This window comes from Scardinius erythrophthalmus (genome assembly GCF_964197995.2).
Source record: "Scardinius erythrophthalmus genome assembly, chromosome: 1".
Lineage (NCBI taxonomy): Eukaryota > Metazoa > Chordata > Actinopteri > Cypriniformes > Leuciscidae > Scardinius > Scardinius erythrophthalmus.
This window is the reverse complement of record NC_138221.1, coordinates 5013153-5040900: the sequence shown is the minus strand read 5'-3', so window position 1 is coordinate 5040900 and position 27748 is coordinate 5013153. Positions and strand designations below refer to the sequence as shown.

Sequence of the window (27748 nt, the reverse complement as noted above, 5' to 3'; positions counted from 1 at the left end):
TCTATCAGCATAATTGCATAATCAGTGTTGGGTGTAATACAGTACTAACTAATTAATTAATTACTGTAATTTAATAACTTTTTATTCTAAAAGTAAGAAAAGAAAATACTCTTTAAAAATAGTACAGTAATCTTATTACACTGTTGAAGATGTAATTAGTAGCTTTTAGTAGAATAAAGTAGAAGTTACGAGAATACAGTCTTCTGTAGAAGTGTTTTTATTTCAGTGTTTTTTCTTTAGTAAGGAAATGCGCTAGTCAAACTGCCTCATGGATCCAAACATAATAGTAGGTTTCTACTTTCATCTGGGGTTTCAACAAAAGGAAATTCTACAGGTGCTAATCTACCAACATGCCCTTACTATTTGTCTTAGGACGCTACAGAATAAACTGAGCCGGACTTTACAGGCCAAAACACTTTTCAGACTGGATGGAGGTGATCCTCCTCTGCTTATTTTGACTATTTTGTGCTTCACTTGAAAAAGTTCCTTTCATCTTTAGTAACTGGAGTCACTTCAGTTCTAAAATAAATAATAATGGAAGGCTACGACTACTAGTAAAGCTGAATCTGCGTGGCCCTGATTGGCTGCGGGGGTGTCCCGTACGCGAGTGCTTTGGATGCCGATGACGTCACCGCTCGCTCGCGCCATCTCTCTTCAGTGAGAGTTTCAGTGTCGAGTCTTCTGAGGTGAGGAGAGCAGTTCACGGTATTTTTCATATTTACACAACAATCACACACACTTTATACAGTTTGATTAAGCGACAGGCTCATTTCTGTATTGTTTTCATCGATCACAGCGATACAGTTTGTGCGTCTTTTCTGGCGTCTTCCTTCTGAAATAAACATTTAGTGCAGCAGCAGCGAGCATGAGGAGAATATGTTGAGTTCATTCAGACCTGAGCGATGTTGTGTTCGTTTGTGTGATTGTCTCGATGTTTGGAGTGAGAACTGTTACTGAATGTCAAGTTAAAGTTTGAGATCTGTGAGGGGAATCGATCCCAAGTGTTGCTGTTGCCGTTTTCATGTGTTTCTAATATGGAGCTTATAATATGACAAAATTATTTGAATTTGCTTATAATATGACAAAATAATATAAAGAAGGCGTCATACTTCAGTCAAGTCCCAGAATACACGTATAGGCTAAATCTGCGTCTTCACAGCAAGGGAAATGTTTGGAATAACAAGTAGGACTGTGTGCGGCACAGCTTGCCCTTTATATTGTACAACAGACCAATTAAATTAGGCAGAATAACTTTTTATATGTTTGGTTGACTGTTTCATTTTGATAATGAGCAGTCTGCGATAGCAACGCCAGAACTGATACTATGTTGTGTGAGAGCGCGATGCGCCTGCGCCATCACTTGGATTTGTTCCACTGCTGGGAAATAACTTAATACTCTGTTATTTATAGTCATACAGATAATATGACATCATTCGAAACAGTAAAATGTATATTTTTATTTGTGTACATTCAAAATGACTACAAAATATCATGCCATTGAAAAATAAATAAAACAACATGATGCGCTGCTTTAGCTTGTCTCGATCTCTTTAGATCTTTCTGGCTTGATCTTGTACCGAGCCATTCGTTAGTCTAGTTGTTTGATGAGAAAATTAAATGTAGCCTACAATACACACGTTAAGTTTTGTAAGCTCCGTGCTTCTGCTGCAGCGGACTATTATTACTAGAATATTAGAAATCTAATACTCAAGCTGTTTTCTCATTTTTCTACTCTTAATATTAAATAAAAAAACGACTGAACTAAAGATACACAGATTCTCTTGAACCACCACTGCATTTGCGGCAGAAAACTAATGCAGTGCAGCCAAAATGCTCTGTTCGACTTATCTGAGATCCTTTACTCTTCCCCTGTGGATGACCTGTGACCTACTTTCTGTAAGATCTGAATTTTTGAGATTGAATTTTAAAAAACTGAATTTGAAGTTCCGAATTTCTTCATCTTGAAAACTTTAATCTGTATTTTTTAAACTGAATATTTGAAGTATAAGAATTCAGAACAAAAAAACTAGCTGTTTGAAAATACATGTCTATAAAATTCAGCCATAAAAACATTTCAATTTGTTAAATTTCAATATTCGTTTAAAAAAAATCTAATTCAGAACTATTTAACTACCACCTAAAATTCTATTTTGTTAGATTACACTTGCAAATAATTCAAATTTACACAATTCAAATTCAAATCATTTTGTCATATTATAAGCTCTAAAAACTAGGGCTGTTGCGATAACCTCAAAATTGTAAAACTGCGCTACTGAGAAGCCAACCGCAGAGGAATGGAAGTAACCGTTGCAACCGCGATATTCGCATGTTTTCTTTTTTCATAAGGCTATACCCTTCTTGTTTTGAACTTTGTGCATGTGTATTGAATGTTAAATAAGTTAATAATGATAACAAGACTGTTTTTATCATGGTGACTTGTACAGAGGCTTCATTGATTTGCACTTAAGACTTAACAGACAGTGAATGAAAGAGATCGACTGAGCGCGTGCGATTACCTGCGTCTGTCTTTGAGGTCAAGTCAAGCCATTTAAGCGTCAGCTTCAGCGTTACCCATGTGACGCATTGCTGGTCAGCTCAGCCTTGAAAAGTGGAGCTTAACAACTTGTTTCATTACTATCTTTTAAAGAATCAGCGTTTTTGAACGTGTTCGTCGTTGAATGAACGGTTTAATGATTTACTCAAAGACAGTCCATTGCCGTAACAATGTAATGCGCGCTGATTGACAGCCTCTCAATGTGCCGAGACGCTGTTTAGTTTAAGTTACATTGGTTACTGAAAATGTAGGCTACTCGTCTTTGTTCATGCTGACCACATGGTAAAATCTATTAATATAGCAACAAATAAATATAAATATATCTAAATAAATAAATAAATGGCGATAATACCGCATACCGCGCTATTGAGACACTCAAAATTACTGCAAGGGAAATTCCTTCACCGCGACAGCCCTAATTCTAACAGCAAACACTCAGAATAAAGTGAGATGATCTGCTTATGATCCTGAATGGCTTGTTGAATGAGTGTTGATATCTGAGGCTCATCAATATTAAAGGGTAACTAAACCCTAAACCAACTTTTTTTAGTTAATGATCTGTAAGAATGGGGCTTTATTAGTGCTGTTCATTGATTCGAGTAACTTTTTTGACATTTGGGTATAAAGTGTTTTAATTTTACAATATATGGTGTAAAAACGTCTGAGTGCTGCCCTCTTCAGGTTGAACGGTGGCTACTGCAGTTGAATTTTCCTATTGGATGTTTGCGGTACTGCGTGACGTAAGCGGTACAACGCTACGTAAGCAGGTTCCAGCTCACCACGCCCTTGGTAGGAGCTCACCACACCCTTTTGGTATGAGCTAGCGTAGATTTATCAGTACAGTGGGCAGGAGGGTAGCAGCTATAGGTGAACGTGAAGTGTTGCTGGTTGCAACAGAACTGCTGTGCTGGACTGCATAGCTTTCCAGCAGATTTGGAAATTAGACGCCCGTGGTTGCATGCACTTGGCCTGGAAGACCGTGAGTGTGAAACTTGCATTTTACGAGGGATTGCTTCTCCAACGCAATAGAGGTGGAAATGGGCTTCTTCACACATCTCGCGCTGAAAAGCGACGCAGTGCCAAACGCTGCTCCTCCTGCATGGACTCTACCACCGCCGCGGCGTCTCGATGTGAGTGATCATATATATTTTAATGACAATATATGGTTAGGCTAAAGTTAATCCTCTGGGGTCGACAAACGCGCCAGCGCATTTAGCTGTTTTTTTTTTCACATAGCGGCAAAATATGAATAAGCCTAACGTTATAGTATAGAGACCGCACGCTATTGACATCCACTCGATAAAACTCATCAGAGGCATGTACTTTACGTCGTCTTGAGACCCTGTGAGTGAGTCACTCTCCATTTTAGAGTGTCTGACAGCAGCTGTCAATTAATCCGTCACTGCGGGTCTCATGCAGCACGCCCCTCTATCTCCGCTGGGGTCTGCCCACTTTTCTAGCATTTTTCAAATATTGCCAGTAGTGGTGGGAGAAAAAATCGATCCATCGATGCATCGCGATTCTCTCTCCAACGATTCTGGATCGATTCTGAGAATTTCAGAATCGATTCTGAGCTTAGTTTATAACCAGATGTGCGATGACGCAGAGTTTGCTTTAGAAACACCCGTCTTCTGCTTGCCAACAATTCCCCACACACGTACCTTCAGTAAAATAATATTTAATAAAGTTCGGAAAGGTTGAAACGAATTAAAAGGACATTCACAGGCTTCATTGTACAGGATGCGCTGTGAGAGACGCGCGCGCGCTCTGTTTGATGTTACACTTGAAGTGTGCTGTCTCGCGCGTCGATATTCTCCTTAAAAATGCTCTACGAAGTCATCGTTTATGTGGTTTTGAATGCAGTGGACTTATATATTTAAAATATGAACCTCGCTAACAGAAGGCTGCTTTCAGTTTCAAATGCTGATGCGCGCTTTGTTTGTGTTGACTGCTCGCGCATGCGGCTGTGCGACTCCGTGTAAGTGGTTTAATATACTTGTGCAAAATGAACGTAAACACAGCAAGTTATGTCTTAAGGGATTAAACGGTGAGGACAAACCACATTACTACTTGTATTTAAAAAGAGATCCGAGCGTGAATGCAGCTAAATAGATATCTAAGATATCTCAGTCTAATAAGATGTCAAAGTAAAAAACAAAAGTATGATGAAAATAAATCACTCACAGTTCTTGAATGGAAAATGTTCAGATAATCTTAAATACTGAAAGCACTCTTCTGTTTTTTTTGTCATTTGTTTCTATGCTTCTCTTTATTATTTGCTATTTATATGGTTTGAAGTTATATTAGTTTAAAATTCTTAAAATAAAACTGTTTTAATGTTTTATTTATTTTATTTGTAATTATAAAAAAATAGACTACTTAATTACTTATGTAAACTAATGAATTAATGGGGGGGGGGGGGGGTAGATAAAGAATCGTTCTGGAATCGAATCGTGACTCCCAGAATCGGAATCGGATCGGATCGTGAGGTGACTGAAGATTCCCACCTCTAATTGCCAGTGGGTGGAGTCAGGCTCTGAGCAGGGGTTTAGTTACCCTTTAACAGATCTGCTGAAAATACTCTTTATTTCATGACAATAGTTCCTGTTTTCACCTCATTTATTATGCTGATGTCTTCAGATCTCCTGTAAATTGTCACTTAAAGCTCATTTCATCAGCAGACTGAGGGGATTTGTTGCCTACTATATGTAGCTTTAAGAAATTCTACTATGGTAGTCTCCGCATATAAGAGGGATTTCTTTGTTCTGTAAGAAGGAACTGGCAACATCTGTTCTTCATTATGTGGACCTCTATGTTCGAATGCGGGAATGGTCTCCTGTTCTCTCTACTATGAACACAGTATAAGAGTCCTCCGGGCTACAAATATACATGTGGTAGGATAGCCAGAAACTGACCATATGGCCTTGTTATTCAATGTAGCCTATCATATTCATATATGATGTAAGGTATTCGCTAACAGTCTATCTAACAGTAGCCTATGTTTATTTCTGTTTATGCTTTCAACTGTTTTTCTTACCATTATTTATATTTGGAAGAATTTACATTATTATATTCTGATGTCCATGAGCATAAAAACAAACTCAGTAACTTATACATTTTTGATTTTGGCAGATAAACTCTTCACACTACATTCACATCATCAATGAAGCTCCTCCCACTGTAATTCATCATCAGTGAAGCTCCTCCCACTGCAGCACATCATCAGTGAAGCTCCTCCCACTGCAGCACATCATCAGTGAAGCTCCTCCCACTGCAATTCTCAAATAAATGCTGTAAATTCCCATCAGCTACAAGTGAAGACGAGCATCAGAGCATCAGGAAGAGCTGAAATCTGCAAAAACTGAGTTTATTAAAGAGGACAGAGAGAACATGAGTGATCCAGAACCCTGCAGAATGAAACACACTGAAGATCCTGAAGAACAAAGAGGTTGGTGTTTATTCTTCATTCATTCATGATGCTGAAGAACATTCATGTTAGAAACATTCAAGCACTTCATCACATTTAGATAAACAGTTCAACTATGAAATGGCTGCAAAAAAAGTTTCTTTTTTAAAGCTACACTGTGTAATTTTTTTAGTTGATTCTTAGCAAAAAACACTTCTTTCAAAAATATATGTGCTCATTAATGTATATTTACTTCTTTCAAGTAATAAAGTATTCTCGTAAATTTATAATCTGCCATTGAAAGTACATACGGGTGAGGGGTTCGAATGCCGGTCGCCATGTTGCCCCTCCATCTTGAAACTACATTAGCCAAAGAGGGACATACCTGTAAATTCAAGCTTCGCCTTTCGCGCTTTACACTCAGTGACACAGAGACGAATGTGATACTGGAGTAACTTTTCCCAGATGGAAAGAGCTCATGAGGAACAAAGATTTTAAAACGGACGCAGAAGTTGCCTGCTTTCTTCTCGACAGGTAATTCAGCCTATTTGTGTAAATTCAAAGTTTAATAGTTGCTTGTCTAACCATAGCAGGGTTGTGCATAATGCCAGAACGACCTCTAGTATAACTTGCGTTACTTTTCCTCACGTCAATGGTGAAAAAGTATTGTTTACCTTGTAACATAAATCTGTGCTGCGACGGATCAAGGTGATCAATAGTTGTAAAGGCGCAATTGGACGAAGCTGAACTGGAAGCCATGTTAATCTTGGTAGTCATATACAATTTCACCGCTAGATGGGGGAAATTATCACACAGTGTAGCTTTAACAAATGGTCAGTAAAGGAAGGTTTCATATTTGTCAACATCAGGTCAAACTAAGTTTAAATATTTAAAGTTTTATTTTACATTTATTTAATATATGGTTTACAATTTGTAACAATGTTACCAGAATTTTGACCTGCATTTTGTACGTATCATTACAAACATACAACAAATAATAATCATTCCAAAATGTACAAATTTACAATATACAATATATACAATATACAATATATAAAGTCTTTCTTTTGTCCCAGATGCATGTAAAGTCAACGGAAGAAGAAATTTAGTGTGAACGGCCCTTAATTAAAACGTTTTAGTAGTTTTTAACATAATTAAATATCAATTTAAAAGTTGGTTTCAAAATATGTCAGTAATTGTGTATTTTAATGTTCATATCATGTTATGTAATTGTGTCATTGATTAAACATATTTAATAGTTCTCACTACAGAAACATGGGTTTTGTGCCCAGGGCCGTCGCTAGTGGGGTGAAAGGTGGTGACAATTATAGGGGCCACCACTGCCCAGGGGGCCCACTAAATCAAGTGGTTATGCTATATTTTTCCGTACTCTTATGAATCGTTATAGTACACATAACTAGTACACTGTATGCTTGATAGTTCAATGAAAACCACAAAAACATTCAATTTATTTAAGACGTTTTCCAAATCTGCACTCTCTCCCCTCCCTAAAAATAGTTTAGTCCAATGGCTATTAATTATTTCAGCTCAAACAGCAGAGAGACCCAATCAAGTCCCACCCCAGCTAGTGAACAGAACCAATCAGAGTTGAGGCTGCACTGAGAACAGTTGAAGTTAAAAGTTATAAATGCCAGGGAAAATATCTGGGTACCAGTAACGTCATGAAAAGGAAAGGAAGGGAGAAATGAAAGGGAGGCCAGGAAAATTGCTTAATCAGTCTATCAAAAAAGTTTTTAAAGGGGTCATATAATGGTACTTGCACTTTTACAAGTTGATTGTACTGAAATGTGTGTTGGCAGTGCCTGTACACAACCATCATATAATGATAAAAATCCATCCAGTGGTCTTTTTTTAATCTCCTTATACAGTACAGGCCAAAAGTTTGGACACATTACTATTTTTAATGTTTTTGAAAGAAGTTTCTTCTGCTCATCAAGCCTACATTTATTTGATCAAAAATACAGAAAAAAAATATATATTGTGATATATTATTACAATTTAAAATAATTGGATTTCAAATTATTATACTTTAAATTATCGTTTATTGCTGTGATGCAAAGCTGAATTTTCAGGATCAATTATTTTAAATTGTAATAATATATCACAATATTTCATTTTTTTCTGTATATTTTCCCCCATCTCAAATCGAGCCGTCTGACCATGTGACCATGTGACGTCACGGCGCCCCTCCCACAATTGTTAATTGACAGCAGCGTTTCAACACAGACCCGCCCTGAGCGAGCTGTCATCATAGTCCGCCATTGTTGATACGCTGGAGCGGAATGGCGTCTAAGCGATTGTGGTGTTCTGTTCTTGGGTGTAATAAGGAACACAGCAGTCATTTTGATGTTCCTAAATCCCAACCGCTGAAGACGCAGTGGCTGAGTTTTGTTCTCGAAGGGAAATATTCCACACGATCAACGTCAAGCATGTTTTCTATGTACGACGTTCTCAATATAATTAATAATCCCGCGTTTATAATGAACAACGCATTATGGTTATTGTGTTATTACAAACTGTGTACGCAGGTGTTAAAGTTAACGTGGTAACACTTCTTGTTCCAGGTCCGACTCCGGTTCAAATTGATAAGGTTGCACAGATGTGTCCTCAGAGACTCCCGCTGCTATTCTTTCTCCAAAATATACCCTCAACTGTTGTCAAGGCAGCACTCCACGTGTGAACCCTGCCCCACAGAACAGAGGGGCTGGGTGAGCAAAGCTCATTATCATGTAATGACACATGCACTTAACCCTCTGGGGTCTGAGGTGTTTTCTGGCCCTGGAGGTGTTCTGACATGCTCTGGCATTTGTGCTTATTTCTGTTACTTGTGACATTTTCATGGCTAAAGTCTGATTACGCTGTATTTAGCACAAACTCTGCTACAATAATATGTCAGCAGCATGTATGTAAAAGTTTGTAGTTTTGAGATACTGACATTTATGCGTGGTTTGTGAAAATACAAAAAAAAAAAATTGTCACTGAAATAAGGCCATGAAACCCATACTGATTATTTCTTCACAAGACTTTTGAAAATTGTATCACATAGCCTAGAATATTTGCTCCAAAACTATGTGAAAATCATCCTGACAACTCATTCAGATAAGAAAATATATTGATTTAAAATTTTTTGATAAGAAGAAATTTGTTTTGTGTAAGAAAGCTTTATGCGGGGAGGCGTAAACACATCATTAATATGTATGGTTTTCACACCTGAGAAAGACAAAGACCCTCCCTAATGGCCCTATTAGGAGCTATCAGGCCCTATCATTCTGAGCAACCTTGCACAAAGAATGAGGAGATTTAAAAAAGAATGGCTTTTTGATTGTTTGGATTTATTTACAACACAACATAATCTAAAGATACACAACATGACAAAAAAGCACATTATTGAAAACAATGATCCAAAGACAGAGACCTTTGTGCCATTCCTAAAAACATTGTACATACCTTTAATTTCCAAGGTGTTTGATTTTCACTTTACCATGTTCATGTACAGAGACTCATGTGAATGTTGAATACACAGAATAATTGAATAATACAGAACACACACACACACAAATGTTTCCAACAATAATGAACACCAGATTTGTTGTGCCTTGTAGGCACAGGCTATGCGCAGTGCTGCATAAAATAATAATAACAATAAATTAAATCTTCCAAAAGATTTCAGTAATAACTACGCTAGAGAAAAAAAAAACTGATTACAGTATAAAAAAAAATGAAGCCTATTGTTTGGTGCGTTTTGCTTTTCAAATGCAGAATGCACTCCAAAATATGAAACATTCAAACGCAGAGCGCGCTCCAAAATATGATACATTCAAACGCAGAGCTCGTTCCAAAATATGAAACATTCAAACGCAGAGCTCGCTCCAAAATATGATACATTCAAACGCAGAGTGCGCTCCAAAATATGATACATTCAAACACAGAGCGCGCTCCAAAATATGAAACATTCAAACACAGATCTCACTCCTAAATTTGGTACATTTCATGGGTTTTTCCGGCCTAAAAATGAGGCGGAGGTGGTAAAATCCTAATAATGTATTTTAATAATAAGGTAATAAAATTAGTATTTTTCTTAGATCACCATATAGCCTAATGTGTTTCCCACATTATTTTTGTGGGTGGAGCTTGTTACCTCTAGGGGGGTCCGGGGGCATGGCCCCCCGGAAGAAAATTTTGTACATTTTAAAGATAAATTCATTAATCTGGTGCACTTTGAGTCACACAAATCCTCTGTTAAAAATAAATAATCCACCTGCAAACCACCCATATTCTCTGATTTAGATATCTGCATCTGATCATCACATTACAATTATTCAAATTCTCAGTGGTAAGCATGATGGTAACATATCACACTGAAGTAGGCTAATTTAAAAAATGAACATTTATTTAAAATAAAAGTTCGTCTTTTCGCAAAATTACATTTCCTTTTTTTAAATTTTTTTGTACCTTTATAAAGGGCATTTCCCCCCTAATTTTATTAAATGTATGCTCCATCTTTCATTTCATTTTATTAAATTTGATAAATTTTTTTAAAATGATAAGACACTATGCTGTTACCAATCAAATTAAAACATTTACAGTTACAATTTTAACTGTATTAAATGAGATTATTTAAAAAAAAAATTAATATACAAATAAGGAATGTTGAAAAGAATGATACTTTATGAAACTAAACCGCCAGTAGGAGGCGGCAGGCGACCGTCTTAATGGGCGAGTCATTGAGTCATTCATTCAAACGATTCGTTCAAACGGCTGATTTATTCAGAAAGATGCAGTTTATGAATGGGTAACTGAATCTTTGACTCAATCGATTCGTTCAAAACGCTGAATCATTCATTCAGTAATGAAACATCGCTGAGTGTTGCTGTGAGATGCGCTATGGTTCTGCTGTGATCTTTGGAACTATTTTCGCTGCTAAAACAGAACAAAAACAGTCATTGCGTCTAAAATGTAAGTGACTTAATTTTAACTATTTGTTTGAACTGTTATGAAGTCAGTCTCGGTTTCAATCTTGATGGCATTCAGGAAAACAGCTCTCTGGTCGTGTGTAGCCTAGGCTATATATTGTTTCTTAACTATAATATGTTATAAATAACTGCGTGAGCCTCAACAGCGCAACTTTGTTACCGTCAGTACATTAGGTAGGCCTATATTATTATCAACTATAGGCTATCAATCGCCACTTACATTAAGTGAAATAAAACAGAATCATCCTCACGTTTTCTGTGATTCCCTGGTTATTTTTTTATTTTTAAATAAAAAATTGTTTTAATCAGGGCATTTGTCCGGTTGGGCAAGTAGTAAAAAAACATACGTGTCACACAAGCATCGAGCTCTGATATGTTTTCCTTGATTGGTTTTCCCTGAAGAGAATTATGTTGTTGAAAACGAAAGAAAAAGTGACGCACGTTCATTGCGTTTTACCGTGATGAACCCTTGTGAGTTGTCTTTATTAAACTCATTCGCTCATCCGCGCAGCACTAAACAGTTTGAGAATGGACACAAGCAGTAACTGCAACAGAACCATCACGGACGGTGGAAAACTGTAAGTTATCTGGCCATGTGACTGTCTGTTCGAGTTTTGTCGAGAGCCGGAGGCGGCACGAAATTTGACGGAGGCGGCCGCCTCATAATTCTCTATGCAGGAAAAACCCTGCATTCAAACGCAGAGCTCACTCCAAAATATGAAACATTCAAACGCAGAGCGCAGTCCAAAATTTGATACATTCAGCACGCTCCAAAATATGATACATTCAAACACAGAGCTCGCTCCAAAATATGATGCATTGAAACGCAGAGCTCGCTCCAAAATATGAAACATTCAAAGGCAGAGCGTGCTCCAAAATATGATACATTTAAACGCAGAGCGCGCTCCAAAATATGATACATTATGGTTACCATATTATACATATCTACGTTTGAGCAGATATCCACAAACACAGTAACAGTTCAACTGCAATGTGAAGTTTATGCAACAATAACATAAACTAATAATTAATAATTCCTTACCTTAAATCTTTCTTGTTTCCAATCATGTTCTTCTTCTTCTGAGGTAAATCCAATGTAAGTTCACGATGTGTCTTCCAAACTCGACGAAAAGCAGAGAATTTGGTGAAGTTTGGTGCTTTGTTTTTGAGGTAACGAGCGCGTTCATATGAGGCGTGGACGATTTGCATGTCAATCTCTTTTTGCGCGTGTGGGCGTGGTCAAATTAAAAATAATGAGCAAGCGCTTGAGAAACTGGACATTTTGTTGGTTTTATACAAATTACTTAAGCAGAGAATATTTGTTTTCAGTTTGAATCCGATCATTTAAAAGTACACACTTAAATGTTTATAAAGGTATATGGCTCATAAATGTGACAAGTATAGACGTGCTCAAGAAAAAAAGTGAGGCAGAACGCACACCCTGTTTATTTTCTTTATTTTACAAAAGCACGATATTTTGATTTGATTGTAAGTGGACACATACAAAAGTAGAAATATCACAGAATCTTTTTTTATATTTCTTTTTTCTGTATGACCATAAATGACGGAGTAATTGAAGTTTATTGTGCTACAATGTGAAGAAAATCGAGCAAAACGCACAGGCGCGTTTGCCGACCCCAGAGGGTTAAATGGCGTGCTGAAAACAGAGCTGTTTTTGACCAGGTAGAATAAGTGTTTTCTTACAATACTAATGAGAATTTTTAATTAAAAGTACATTACAAACTTGTCATTTAGACCCTAAAGAATCATATTAACTTGTACAAAAATGGCATTATATGACCCCTTTAACAAGACAGCTTAGTACACTGTAGGGAGTCAATGTAAAGAGCCGCCATCCGCGCTTTCCGGTACCGTCACATCTCTGTGTACCGGCGAGCACCGCCCAAACGATTACGCGCTCAAAGTCCCCATCTTTTTGCGCTATTATGTGTAGTCTGTTTTATAACATGCAGAAAAATAGATGTGGATTACAGACTTGCCATTTGCTGATTTGATATTTTTAACAATAGCCTCCTGTCAAGAAAACGCGAATACAACTCACTGCTATTGATTAATACATTTATTAGCTTTATTAAAGGAGTCATAACCTGCAATTTTCACTTTTCCACGAGAATCAATGTATGTTATGATTGCCTAACGATTATACACTGGCCGGGAAGCCGATATTTAAAAGTGAAGCGTTTGTTTACCTCAGGGTAAATAAACCAGCGCGCGTGCACGCGCAATCAAATCAAATTTCAGCTCCGTCTTGACGTCATGGCGGTGCAGGATATACCATATATGGACACCGCAAACCTATGCCGCGGGAAGCCCGCCCCGCTCCCCCTCATATTCAGTTAAGTCGAGAAAGATGGAGAAACATACCTGATAGTACATACCTGAGTTGCTCTGTGGTTGACTGCCACAAACAACATGTAAATGTGTTTTCTCTACCAAAAACGGACCAAACTATCAGGGACCAGTGGATGAAATTCATTTTTAATGACGCTGTCCCAACAACCCTTTCAACTGGCTTATCGTTAGGAGTCTGCGCTAAACATTTCACACAGGAATCATACACAAATTTGGGGCAATATCAGGCGAAGTTGGCCTCGAAGCTCTGTTTGGAAAAAGGTGCAATTCCAACCATCAGAGACTTGCCTGAAATTGAAACGGTAATACTGAGTTTATATTGCTCTACTGTGTGTAACGTTAACAAACAGCAGCAAACTGCTAATGCGGCTATTGTATGCTATCGGGAGTATTAGCTTCGAGGTAAACATGGGGAATGGCTGCTAACGTTACTTTGCAAACAACAAATGACTGAGATCATCATGAATTCGGCTATTGTATATTGATTGCCTAACGCTTATATGAGGCGCCGTCTAGTTTGTGTGTGTGTGTGTGCTCGCGTCTTATATGCGTATGTGCGCGAGTTTGTGTGTGTGTGCTCGCGTCTCATATGAGTATGTGCGTAGAGAGTTCATATACATGTATGTGTGACTACTTAGTATGTATGCAAGCGTGTTTCATATATGTGTGCGTGAATGAAGTTTGATTTAAGCCCTAAACGGCGCCTCATACTTATACACTGGCCGGGAAGCCGGTCGCGGCCATGTTGGGTTCATTCATAACTTGGCGCCATGATGTCATTTTGGAAATGATATGCTAAAGCGTTACCTGCGGTGTCAACCCCCCTCCTTCCTGCCACCAATCAACGCGCCCCACATTTGCATTATTAAAATGACCGTCCACGACAGCCAAAATATCGCATCAGATCTCGCGAGACAATAATGCCTTCAGAAATAAGGGTCTGAGGAGCTCTGTGTTTATTTTTTTTCCACTTTTCTTTTTTAGAAGGGCCTGAAAGACTATAATACAGCAGTAGGTATCCAATGTAATACTAGGTTATGACTCCTTTAAACAAAGCAGCACATGATCTTCATTAAAAATGAAGACAGTGAGAAACTTAAGCAGGTTTATTTTACATTAGACTGCATCCTTTTGAATTAGCTACAACTACAACTTTGTATATTAAATAAGTAAAAGCAATAACCTTTATTTGCATTTATTTATTTGTCTGTTTTGTTATTTTGTAAGAAATACATATTAAGTGCATGGCACCAGAGTTGGGCCTCCATGCCCATATCTTATAGGCCTACCATATATATATATATATAATATATATATGATTTGATTGGAAGGCGTTGGGGGCCCACATCAATGTTTTGTCAGGGGGCCCAGAATTCCCTCGCTATGGCCCTGTTTGTGCCTATAATGTTTTTAAAAAATAACTGGAAGATCAGTGTACCTCATTCATGGAAAGTTTCAGGGACGTATAATTAATGTATAAAAAGACATAAATTATTGTAATATTTTATAGCATTTGTTACATCTGCGATAAATGTAATCTCCATTCACTCCATATTTCTCTCTTTGAACTATTTGGATTATTTAGAAAAAATTTTAATTAGAGTTTTTCTTTCATGACAGACTCGATGGAAGAGAGTGAAGAACTGAGTGAAGTGGAGGAGGAACATCATGTCAAACCTGGAGAAAAACCTTTGAGTCGCTCAAAGACTAAAAAGACATTTTTAAAGAAAAGAAGAGCCAAGAAATCTTTCACCTGCACTCAGTGTGGAAAGAGTTTCAAAACCAAACCAATTCTTAATCAACACCTGAGAATCCACACTGGAGAGAAGCCGTTCATGTGTGATCAGTGTGGAAAGAGTTTCGCATACAGACAAAATCTTAAAGTTCACATGAGTGTTCACACTGGAGAGAAGCCACATGTATGCCATCAATGTGGGAAGAGTTTCACCCACTCAGAACGGCTTACGACACACATGAGGATCCACACTGGAGAGAAGCCATTCACATGTCATCAGTGTGGGAATAGATTTATACACAAAAGAAATCTTAAAGAACACATGAGGATCCACACCGGAAAGAAGCCGTTCACATGTCATCACTGCTGCAGAACATTTCTTACTGTATCACACCTGAAGAGACACCTGAGAATTCATACAAAGGAGAAGCCCCATTCATGTTCTGTGTGTGGAAAGAGTTTTTCACTGCTGGAAAATTTACATAGACATGAGAAAATTCATACTGGTGTGAGAGAGTACATGTGCTTTGAGTGTGAGAAGACTTTTACTACAGCGATAGAATTAAAACAACACGAGAGGATCCACACTGGAGAGAAACCTTACAAGTGTTCACACTGTGACAAGAGATTCAGTGTGTCAGCAAATCTGAAAAGACATGAGAGGATCCACAGTGGAGAAAAACCTTACAAGTGTTCACAGTGTGACAAGAGATTCAATCTGTCAGCAAATCTGAAAACACATGAGAGGATCCACAGTGGAGAAAAACCTTACAAGTGTTCACAGTGTGACAAGAGATTCAGTGTGTTAGCAAGTCTGAAAAGACATGAGATGATCCACACTGGAGAAAAACCTTACAAGTGTTCACATTGTGACAAGAGATTCAGTCAGTCAGCAGATCTGAGATCACATGAGAGGATCCACACCGGAGAAAAACCTTACAAGTGTTGCCACTGTGACAAGAGATTCAGTCAGTCTTCATCTCTGAAAACACATGAGAGGATCCACACTGGAGAAAAACCTTACAAGTGTTCACACTGTGACAAGAGATTCAAACACTTAACAGGTCTGATAACACATGAGAGGATCCACACTGGAGAAAAACCTTACAAGTGTTCACACTGTGACAAGAGATTCAAAGACTCATCATCTATGAGATCACATGAGAGGATCCACACTGGAGAAAAACCTTACAAGTGTTCACACTGTGACAAGAGATTCAGTCTGTCAGCACATCAGAGATCACATGAGAGGATCCACACTGGAGAAAAACCGTACAAGTGTTCACACTGTGACAAGAGATTCAGTCACTCATCACATTTGAGATCACATGAGAGGATCCACAGCAGAGAGAAGTCGCACACGTGTGATCAGTGTGGAAAGAGTTTCTCTTTTAAAAGTGACCTGGAGCTACACATGAAGATCCATGCAGTGGAGAAACCACATCAACACAGCCTGAGGTCACGGTAAGTAGTTTATCTTTTTGTGCTGAGCAACAAAAGCTTATTTTCTATTGTCGGGCTGAACGGTTCATAGAATGGTAAGCAACGTTTCCAGTTGTGTTTTCACTTGAGCCTGGTACGGCACGATTACAAACCGTTCTCGTCACAGAAATTTCAGCTCGCTACCAGTCTCTCTGCAGCTGGCTAAGCAAAGTTAAAGCGATTTGAGCAGTGTAAACTCAAATTAATAATAAAATTAAAAGAAATATGTGATCATCCTCCATAACATGGTCACTATTTACATCTCATATCATCAGTAAACCGTTGCGTCACCAAGCGAACAACTGACGTATTTGTATTACATTACAAAGAGCTCCGCTATCAGCCCACGGTGGAGAATGAAACCATAGCTGTACTGGCTGGACCATATCGACAAGGACTGGAATGGTTCAGCAAAGAGAATGGTTTGGCCCGGCGGTGGAAAAGCGGCTAAAGTCTTTTCTGTGTCAGTTAGTTTCCTGACAGCCACGATGAGTGGCAGGACAGTTTGTTGGTTGCTTTGTATCTGCTTGAAAAGTTTCTCATTATTTAAAAGTGTCTGATTATTATTATTCTTTAGATCTAAGTCATTACAAGGAGAAAGTCATAATTATGAGAAAGTTTCAGATTATTTTTTACTTGCATATTTAAATTTTTGTACTTTGTCCCATTGACATCACATGAAATAGATTAATACGAAGTCAAGTCACTTTACCTTCATTTATATAGCCCTTTTACCAATATAGATTGTTTCAGACACTTTACAGTGATAATAGGAAATTACAGTAACATTGTTTTGTTTTTAGTCTAGATTTGAACTGACAGATTGTGTCTGCTTCCCGGACAATGCTGTTCCAATGTTTTGGTGCTAAAAAGGAAAAGGATCTTCCGCCAGCAGTCAATTTGATATTCTAGGTATTATCAACTGGCTGGTAGATTCGAGATCGGCCTGTAACTGACGAATTCTGTAGGATCAAGTTGCATTTTTTTAACCATAGTTTCTTTTCCAATGACTTTTTCCAATCATAGACCAGTGCTCAAGCATGGTCTAGAATCCAGCGCTGACAAGAATCAGCATTCACGTGCTCAAAAATGTGTTTCGCACTGACAACAATTCAGTGGTGGTTAGAATCACACAGTGGAGGAATGGAAAGTTGACAAGCCATTAAAAAGTAATTTTTAATATAAAATAATGAAAAAGAACCTTGTATATTTTCAAATATTTTCAATAAATAATTTTCCCATTCACTCCGGTGACGTTTTTTCGAATTAAACTAAATTCTATTTATAAGGTAAACTTTTACATTTTTGGCATTAACTAATGTTAATGCCAAATGCCATAATGTTTTCTTTGTTCTAGGGCTGGACCCGAATATTCGTTCGGTGGGTTGGTATTCGATTTTCAAATTTGACCTTCGATTTTTTCACACCTGCCATCCTCCTAGAAACGGTTCTCATTTGTGCTTGAATGGGGCTGTTTACACCTGGCCACTTCTTGCTTTTTCTCAGATCGGATAGTTATCTGATTTACCAAAGCGATTCCATTTACACCTGGTCACATAAATGCCATCCATCCAGCTGTTCCCTTCTGTTAACCATTGCGCGGACGCAATGCTGCGTGGTCCATCCATCCATCCATCCATCCATCCATCCATCCATCCATCCATCTTCTTCCGCTTATCCAGGGCCGGGTCGCGGGGGCAATCTAAGCAGGGATGCCCAGTCTTCCCTCTCCCTAGACACTTTCTCCAGCTCTTCCGGGGGGACACCGAGGCGTTCCCAGGCCAGCCGAGAGACATAGTCCCTCCAGCGTGTCCTAGGTCTTCCCCGGGGCCTCCTCCCGGTGGGACATGCCCGGAGCACCTTCCCGGGAAGGTGTCCAGGAGGCATCTGGAAAAGATGCCCAAGCCACCTCAGCTGACCCCTCTCGATGTGGAGGAGTAGCGGCTCTACTCTGAGCTCCTCCCAAGTGGCCGAGCTTCTTACCCTATCTTTAACCCTCTGAGGTCGGCAAACGCGCCGGCGCGTTTTGCTGGATTTTCTCGACATTGTAGCACTATAAACTTAAATTACTCCGTCATTTATGGTCATACAGAAAAAAGAAATATAAAAAAAGAATCTGTGATATTTCTACTTTTGTATGTGTCCACTTACAATCAAATCAAAACATTGTGCTTTTGTAAAATAAAGAATATAAACAGGGTGTGCGTTCTGCCTCTCCGTCGCGGTGAACTTTTTTTTCTTGAGCACGTCTATAAACTGAAACAAAACTCAGCGAATACTTGTCACACATTTATGAGCCATACACCTTTATAAACATTTAAGTGTGTACTTTTGATGATCGGGTTCAAAACGAAAACAAATATTTTCTGTTTAAGTAATTTGTATAAAACCAACAAGATGTCCAGCTTCTCAAACGCTTGCTCATTACAGTTAATTTGGCCACGCCCACTCGCGCAAAAGATATTCACATGCAAATCTCCACATGGAACGCGAACGCGCTCGTTACCTCAACAACAAAACACCAAAACACTTCACTTCACTTTTCGTCGAGTTTGAAAGACGCGCCTGAGCTTACATTGGATTTAGGCTACCTCAGAAGAAGAAGAACGCAATTTGAAGACAAGAAAGATTTAAGGTAAGAAATTCTTACATGTTTGTTATTGTTGCATAAATGTCACGTTGCAGTTGAACTGTTGCTAGATATATGGGGAATATTATAATATTTAGACCCGTGTTTACTGTTAGGCCTACTGTGTTTGTGGCTATCTGGTCAAACGTAGATATGTATATGGTAACCATAATGTTTTATATTTGAGCGCGATCGCGTTCGAATGTATCAGATTTTGCAGCGCGATCGCGTTTGAATGTATCATTTGAAAATTTGAAAAGCAAAACACACCAAACGGCTTCATGTTTTTACTATTATCTCATTTCATATCATCATAACGAATGGAAACATTTAAAGTAACATGATAATCAATATATTTTTCTCTAGCTTGGTTGTTACTGAAATATTTTTATTATTATTTTACCCAGCACTGCGCATAGCCTATGCCTACAAGGCACAACAAACCTGGTGTTCATTTACTATATATTGTTGGAAACATTTGTGTGTGTGTGTGTGTGTGTGTGTATTTTGTGAACTTTAAAAAGCAATTTTAACCAGAAAAATCTAATATTTATTTCCAAAATCGTGCAGACCTTTCTCTTGATATCAGTATGTTTACTTTTTTTTCAGGGCCCAGATGAGTCCTGCCGACTTCAACATTCACATGAGTCTCTGGAACATGAACATGGTAAAGTGAAAATCAAACACCTTGGAAATTGAAGGTATGTACAATGTTTTTAGGAATGGCACAAAGGTCTCTGTCTTTCAATAAGTGCTTTTTTGCCATTTGTTGTGTCTATTTGGATTATGTTGTGTAAATAAATCCAAACAATTTAAAAGCCATTCTTTTTTAAATCTCCTCATTTACAGTATTGTGCAAGGTTGCTCAGAATGATGGGCCCTGATAAGCTCCTAATAGGGCCATTAGGGAGGTTCTTTGTCTTTCTCAGGTGAGAAAAGCCTTACATATTAATGAGGTTATCCGCCCCTTCGCATAAGGCTTATTCACACAAAACACGTCGTAAAAATTTTAAATCAATATATTGTCTTCTCTGAATGAGCAGTCAGGGTGATTTTCACATAGTTTTGCAGCAAATATTCTAGGCTACGTCATACAATTTTCAAAAGTCTTGTGAAGAAATAATCAGTAGGGGTTTCATGGCCTTATTTCAGTGAGAATTTTTTTTTGTATTTTCACAAACCACGCATAAATGTCATTATCTCAAAACTACAAACTTTTACATACATGCTGTTGATATATTATTGTAGCAGAGTTTGTGCTGAATACAGTGTAATTAGACTTTAGCCATGAAAATGTCACAAGTAACAGAAATAACCAGAAATGTCAGAGCATGTCAGAACACCTCCAGGGCCCAGAAAACAGCTCAGACCTCAGAGGGTTAAGGGATCACCCAGCCACCCTGTGGAGAAATCTCATTTCGGCCACCTGTATCCGGGATCTTGTCCTTTCGGTCATAACCCACAGCTTATGACCATAGGTGAGAGTAGGAATGTAGATTGACCGGTAAATCGAGAGCTTTGCGAGCTTGCGGTTTAGCTCTTTCTTCACCACGACAGACTTGTACATCGACTGCATTACTGCAGAAGCTGCACCGATCCATCTGTCAATCTTCCGTTCCATCCTTCCCTCACTTGTGAACAAGACCCCAAGATAATTGAACTTCTCCACTTGAGGCAGGAACTCTCCACCAATCTGAAGTGGACAAGCCACCCTTTTCCGACTGAGAACCATGGCCTCGTATTTGGAAGCGCTGATTCTGATCCCAGCTGCAAAACGTCCCTGTGCGTGCTGAAGGTCCTGGTCTGATGGGGCCAGCATGACAACATCATCCGCAAAGAGCAGAGATGAAATCGTGTGGTCTCAAAACCTTACACCCTCTGGCCCCTGGCTGTGCCTAGACATTCTGTCCATAAAAATTGTGAACAGAACCGGCGACAAAGGGCAGACCTGCCGGAGTCCAACATGCACCGGGAACAAGTCTGACTTAATGCCGGCAATACGAACCAAGCTCCTGCTCCGGTCGTACAGGGACTTAGCAAAGGGCCCCGGACACCATACTCCCTGTGCACACTCCACAGGATGCAAAGACAGCCCCACAACATCCAGAGACTTGAGGTATTCGGGGCAGATCTCATCCACCCCCGGTGCCTTGCCACCGAGGAGTTTCTTATCTTCACCAAGGTAGACTTCAGCTTGGGTGATGGACAAGTCCACCTCAGAGCCCTCAGCCTCTGCTTCCTCAGTGGAAGACGTGTCGGTGGGATAGAGGAGATCCTCAAAGTATTCCTTCCAATGTCATCCCCAGTTGAGGTCAACAGCTGCCCACCTCCGCTGAAAAGAGCGTTGGTAGGGCACTGCTTCCCTCTCCTGAGGCGCCATATGGTTTGCCAGAATCTCTTTGAGGCCAACTGGTAGCCCTTTTCCATGGCCTCACTGAACTCCGCCCAAGCCTGATTTTTTGCCTCCACAACCACCCAGGCTGCAGTCCTCTTGGCCTGTCGATATCCGTCAGCTGCCTCAGGTGTCCCACAAGCCAGCCAGGCCCAATAGGAATCCTTTTCAGCTTTACGGCATCCCTTACTTCAGGTGTCCACCACCGGGTTCGGGGATTGCCTCCTCGACAGGCACCGGAGACCTTACGGCCACAGCTCAGAGTGGCCGCGTTGACAATGGAGGTGGAGAACATGGTCCACTTGGACTCAGTATCTCCAGACTCCCTCAGGATCCAGTCGAAGCTCTGCTGGAGGTGGAAGTTGAAGATCACTCTGACAGGGGATTCGACCAAACGTTCCCAACAGACCCTCACAGTACGTTTGGGTCTGCCGAGTCTGTCCAGCTTCCTCCCCTGCCATCGGATCCAATTCACCACCAGATGGTGATCAGTTGACAGCTCCGCCCCTCTCTTTACCCGAGTGTCCAAGACATATGGCCGGAGGTCAGATGAAACGACCACAAAGTCGAACATTGACCTCCGGCCTAGGGTGTCCTGGTGCCATGTGCACTGATGGACACCCTTATGCTTGAACATGGTGTTCGTTATGGACAAGATGTAACTAGCACCGAAGTCCAAAAACAGAACACCACTCGGGTTCAGATCAGGGGGGCTGTTCCTCCCAATCACGCCCCTCCAGGTGTCACTGTCGCTGCCCACATGGGCTTTGAAGTCCCCCAGTAGAACGACGGATTCCCCAGTTAGAGCACTTTCCAGCACCCCTCCCAGAGACCCCATGAAGGCCGGGTACTCTACACTGCCGTTTGGCCCATAGGCGCACACGACAGTGAGAGACCTATCCCCGACCCTCTCGTTCACTGGGGTGAACTCCAACACATGGTGGCTGAGCTGGGAGGCTATAAGCAAACCCAAAGCAGCCCGCCGCCTCTCACCATGGGCAACTCCAGAGTAGCAAAGAGTCCATCCTCTCTCTAGGAGTGTGGTTCCAGAGCCCAAGCTGTGCGTGGCGGTGATCCCGACTATCTTTAGTCGGAACCTCTGAACCTCACACACAATCTCAGGCTCCTTCCCCGCCAGAGAGGCGATGTTCCACGTCCTCAGAGCTAGTCTCCGTGTCCCGGGATCGGGTTGTCGAAGCCCCCGCCTTCGACTGCAGACCAATCCACTATTCACCGGCCCCTTACGGACCCTCCTGTAGGTGGTGAGCCCACGGGAAGGCGGTCCCACGTTGCTCCTTCGGGCTGAGCCCGGCCGGACCCCGTGGGGGGAAGCCTGGCCACCAGACGCTCGCATACGAGCCCCAACCCCGGGCCTGGCTCCAGGGTCGGGTCCCGGCTGCGCCATACCGGGTGACGTCATGGTCCTCGATTTAATATTACTCATAAAGGGCTTTTTGAACCACTCTTAGTCTGACCCGTCGCTTAGGACCTGTTTGCCTTGGGAGACCCTACCAGGGGCATATAGCCCCGGACAACATAGCTCCTAGGGTCATTCGGGTACTCAAACCCCTCCACCACGTTAAGGTGACAGTTCAAGGAGGGGGTTATTATGGTACCTTAAGTGATAATTTAAACTTATAAATATTCAAAGTAAAGACAGCTAAAGAAGTTAGTAATAGGTCTAAACATAATATGAATTAAAACATACCTTGAGCATGTGCATGTTTCACTTTGATGTGGCCAATCAAAATATTCATTGGTTTCCCTTCGTTTAGGATACTTGCGTATATGATTTTGCATTCCTTTGTTGAAACGTCGGTGTCCCCATCGATCATAATTGATAAATACGGAGTATCCTTGATTTTTGTGTAAGTCTTCCCCTTCAGAGTATCTGCAGTTACTCCAACTAATTGTGCGCATGCTGTATCATTGTTGTATGTTTCGTTAAGTTTTAAAGGTCCCATGACATGCTACTTTGTGTAGGCTTTAATATAGGCCTTAGGGGTCCCTAGTACTGTATCTGAAATCTCTTTCCAAAAATTCAGCCTCAGTGCAGAATTATAGCCACTACAAGCCAGTCCCAGAATGAGCTTCCTTCAGACAGGCCGTTTCGGTGTCTGTAGCTTTAAATACTAATAAGGGGGAGAAAGGCGGCGCAAGGTGGAGGGTGGGTGTGGCCTTGACCATCGTGCGCAACTGTACCATGGCGTGCATGTTTACGTTGGATATAGCAATGGCACGAAGACACGCAGTCTTTCAAGCATTTCAGTTTGACCCAGAATCTGATCCGGATGGAGAAGCAACGGATGAAGAAGTTGCAACTCAGCGGCTCCAGCAGGACGTTTCCGAATGGTTAGTTTAAAATATTATGTCTGGATACGGTACTTTATTCGGATGGTTTACAGTTATTATCATGTAGCTAACGCGAACCTACTGTTGCCTTTTCATGAGAGATCTGTAACGTCTGTATTTATCTTATTACAATTACATCAAGCTCTGCGATCTTGAAATGCGGATATAGCGCGCGCCATATAACCAACAGGAAAACGGTTATCCAAATAACAGTGTAAAACACTCGCGTACAGTGTGTGTATTCACACACATAAACTGCATAGCTGCATAGCTAATGTTACAGCCACATTCTACTTGTAACAATCTAGGTAACCATAAACAGTAAAGCAACACACTTATATATCATTAGTTGACTTACTTGTCCGAGGTGTGTAGCTGAGCCAAAGAGAGTGATCCAGACTTTAGTTTCAGACGTTCAGCAAGCCCAGCTCTGTATTGACGCTTCGGTGTTCATTTGTACATCCAATTATTGAGCAATTGTTATGCTTCGCTCGCTCAAAAGCCATGTTATCTCTCGTAGATAAACTAAAATCGCGCGCGCGCTCCTACTTCCTAGCTTATTTTCTCATGGGCGGAAAATATTCTCTGGGCGCCTGGGCGGGCAAAGCAGAGAAATGGGAGGTAACATTCCTCCTTATAACGTCACAAGGAGGAGATTCAAGATCAGCGCGATTGAGCTTCCATTTTCTCAAAGGCAGAGAAAGATAGCAAAAGCTCGATTTACACCGATTGAAATTTCTAGAAAATTGGGGACCATATACAGGCTAGGGGAACTCATATTAATGTTAAAAAACCTCAGAAAGTGAGAATTTCATGTCATGGGACCTTTAAACCATTCTTCCTTTGAAGGTCGAGCTGGCTTTTGTATTTGGTGAAGGGTAGTTCCTCCTTAGCAACGAAGTAGGCCGTGTTAAATTTCAACATCATCTCTGCCTCATCTGCGCTCTTATTTACAGTCATTTGTCTTCTAAAAGCAACCGGCAGTGGCGTTGCTTTTTGATTTATAAACATGTCACGGCATACTTTGTGCTTTAGGCTGAAATATCTAGGCCCCTCCCCTCTCCACACATTTTAGCCACTTACAGTGGCCATTCCCTATTCTTCTCACACTCATTGGCCTGCCACACATTCTGGACTCATTGACGCGCCCCTTCCATGTTTAACGTGTAAAAAATGTGCGACTGGATGTAAAATTCAGTCGCGCACTCTCAAATTTTGGTCCTTTTGGTCGTTGTCTGGAGCCCTGCTTTCTTTCTTTCTGCAACTCGTATGAATGTGTGTGTTTGTTAGATATTAATTCTATGTAATAGAATAATCCAGTCTTGTTTGTATTTTAAAGAGAAGTGTTCTTGTGTTATGTGCTTAGATCAGCAGTTTAAGACATTACATTCCTAAGTTACCTTGCTCATAAATAGTGTTTTCACTAGTTTGGATATTTATATCCGCTGCAGAGCTGATAGTTATGGCCTGTTCAAATGAACGCTGGACGAGTCATTGGCTCGGCTGTAATAAGTGATTTTTTCGAATTCCCTATAAATTAATAAATAATTCCCTTTGGGCTCAATTGACCTGTTTGACCATTACACCCTTTAAGGGGGTGCTTAATAAACTGGTAAGCTTTATATCCGTAAAACAACTCTGATGTAATAAACGACTCTGACTCTAATAAAGTGTGCACTCTCCCTTCCATTACTGTCATGATCAGTAACGTTAGGCCTATCACTCCGGAGACTGTAAGCTGGATCACGGTCAGTTGGTACAGATCCATCCTTGAGTAATAACCAGAGTAAATGAAGACTGCCATGTTCATTCTTACATCCAACAACAAAACACCTCAATTGCTTAGGAGACATTCGTGTGTACAGCTGCTCCGGCGTCGAAACACTGGCGGACTGTGTTTAGCTCAGTGTCCATCAAACACCATGTAAAAGTGAATTTTGCATAACAGGTGCCCTTTAAGTCACATGATCAATGTCACTTTTTTAAAACGTGATTAGCCTAGTTCAGAGTCTGAAATATTAATTATTCCTCTCGCATCATGTCTGTTAGAAATTAAACTTGTTTGTTTTTAGCAGAACTACCAGAAAGCATCTGGAAGGAGAGGACAGAGAACGCCAGTGATCCAAAACCTGCAGAATGAAACATCATGATACTGAATAACAAAGAGGTTAGTGTTTATTCTTGATTCCTCATTCATTCATCATGATGAAGAACATGCTCAACAAATTTACATTGTTTCATGACCAAACTAGTGATTTATAACACAAATCATCGTCATGACATTCACAGGTGACAGCAGGCAGGAAATGGTTCATTCCAGTGGAGGTGCGGCAGGGGATTTAAGGGAAAATCTTGTAAGGATCGGAAAATGATCAGAGAGTGTGAGACCTGGGTCCACGCCTCTCACCTTAGACTACACCAACCAACCTTAGCAACTCCACACGCCGACACAGAGGGTAGTGAGGGATCAAGGGACGTGCTGGTAACTTACCTCCCTTGCCTACGAGGGAAATCCTCTCTACGGCACGCAAAGTGTCATATTGGTGAAGACGGAATGTCCATGGGGCGAACGAGATGGTCGACACACCTGGAGGAGGATGTGGACCAACTAATGGTTTAAGTTTAGCAGAAGAATCTGTTTTGTGATGATTTTGATGATTTTATTTGATTAAATCAAACTGGGGCGTAGTATTGATATAGATCTAATGATTTGATTGGTGCAAATGTTTTCAGGAAAAGTAGAAAATCTATTCAATGATGTGAACTACGGTCATAAGAATAAAAGACAGCCGGTCTCTAATGGAAAAGTCAGAATTAATTTTTAACAACCACATTGGATAGAATGGATAAAATCATAAAACTCTTCTGGTTAGATTTTATTAAATAGGGTATTAAATAGAGCTTACTAAAACCATTGCCCAATTGGATTAAAAATGAACAAAATATGGTTAGGAAATATGTAGATGGGCGTGGATTAATGGAAAAGGCTGAATGTATAGTAGTTATTATTGTATGTGTTATTCTGATAATTTGTTATTCATGGGTGAATACGAGAAAACTGGAATGTCTGTTCAATTGGTAAAAATGACAGCCTATCCCAAGGATGAACAAAATTAGGCAGACGGTGGAAGTAGCGGAAGCTACATTAACATGTGTTAAATTGGGGGGTGTTTTTCATTTTCTTATTCTTTCTTTCTAAGGATGATGAGAATGTGTAAAGAGGGTGAAAAGCAGTAGCCATCCATGTCACGAGGTGGCGTACAAGGACAGTGTTTGAAAATAAGGGATTTTTAATCTACTTTTGATCTTTTTATGGTTTGTTTTTCCTACTAAATATAATCTACATTATTTCTTGTTTATATTGAGGTGACTGCATTCACAACACTATAGGTCGGACCTTCAATGGCAGTGCCAGTTCATTTAGCCCGGCTTCAGAATAAACTTTTACTTGCTTGCTATAAAATTAAGGGCCTATCCTTACAAAAAAAAAAAAAAAAAGCAGCCTAAGCTTACTTTCTTTTAATCTTTTTTTCCTACAAGTTTAAAGAAGAGCAATCAGTTATATGAAAATCAGAAATGAGAAGTATAAGTGTGATGTAAGACTTAAACTTGGTGCATTATTATTATGGTTTGATAGTGTCTGATTAATCAATTATCAGTAAATGATAAAAAGAGGGAATTGTAATGGGAAAAAATAATTTTCATTGATTTACAGTGTTGATTATCATTTATTTTCAGTGAGACATTGAAATGACCCTTTGCTGGACTGTCCGTGGTCTGCCAACTTCAGCTGACTGATGTGTGTGTTTTGTTTTAAACACTGGGAAGCAG

At 40.0% G+C, this 27748-nt stretch overlaps 1 protein-coding gene across 1 annotated transcript; it reads left to right on the top strand.

The window, feature by feature from the left end:
* Positions 1-5686: 5686 nt before the first annotated feature.
* LOC308703136 (uncharacterized protein) lies at positions 5687-27408 on the top strand. The gene is made up of 4 exons (XM_081386444.1): positions 5687-6002; positions 14948-16526; positions 25990-26084; positions 26207-27408. The coding sequence occupies exons 1-3, from the start codon at positions 5945-5947 to the stop codon at positions 26036-26038; spliced, it is 1686 nt and encodes a 561-aa protein (XP_081242570.1). The 5' UTR covers positions 5687-5944; the 3' UTR covers positions 26039-26084; positions 26207-27408.
* The last annotated feature ends 340 nt before the right edge of the window (positions 27409-27748 follow it).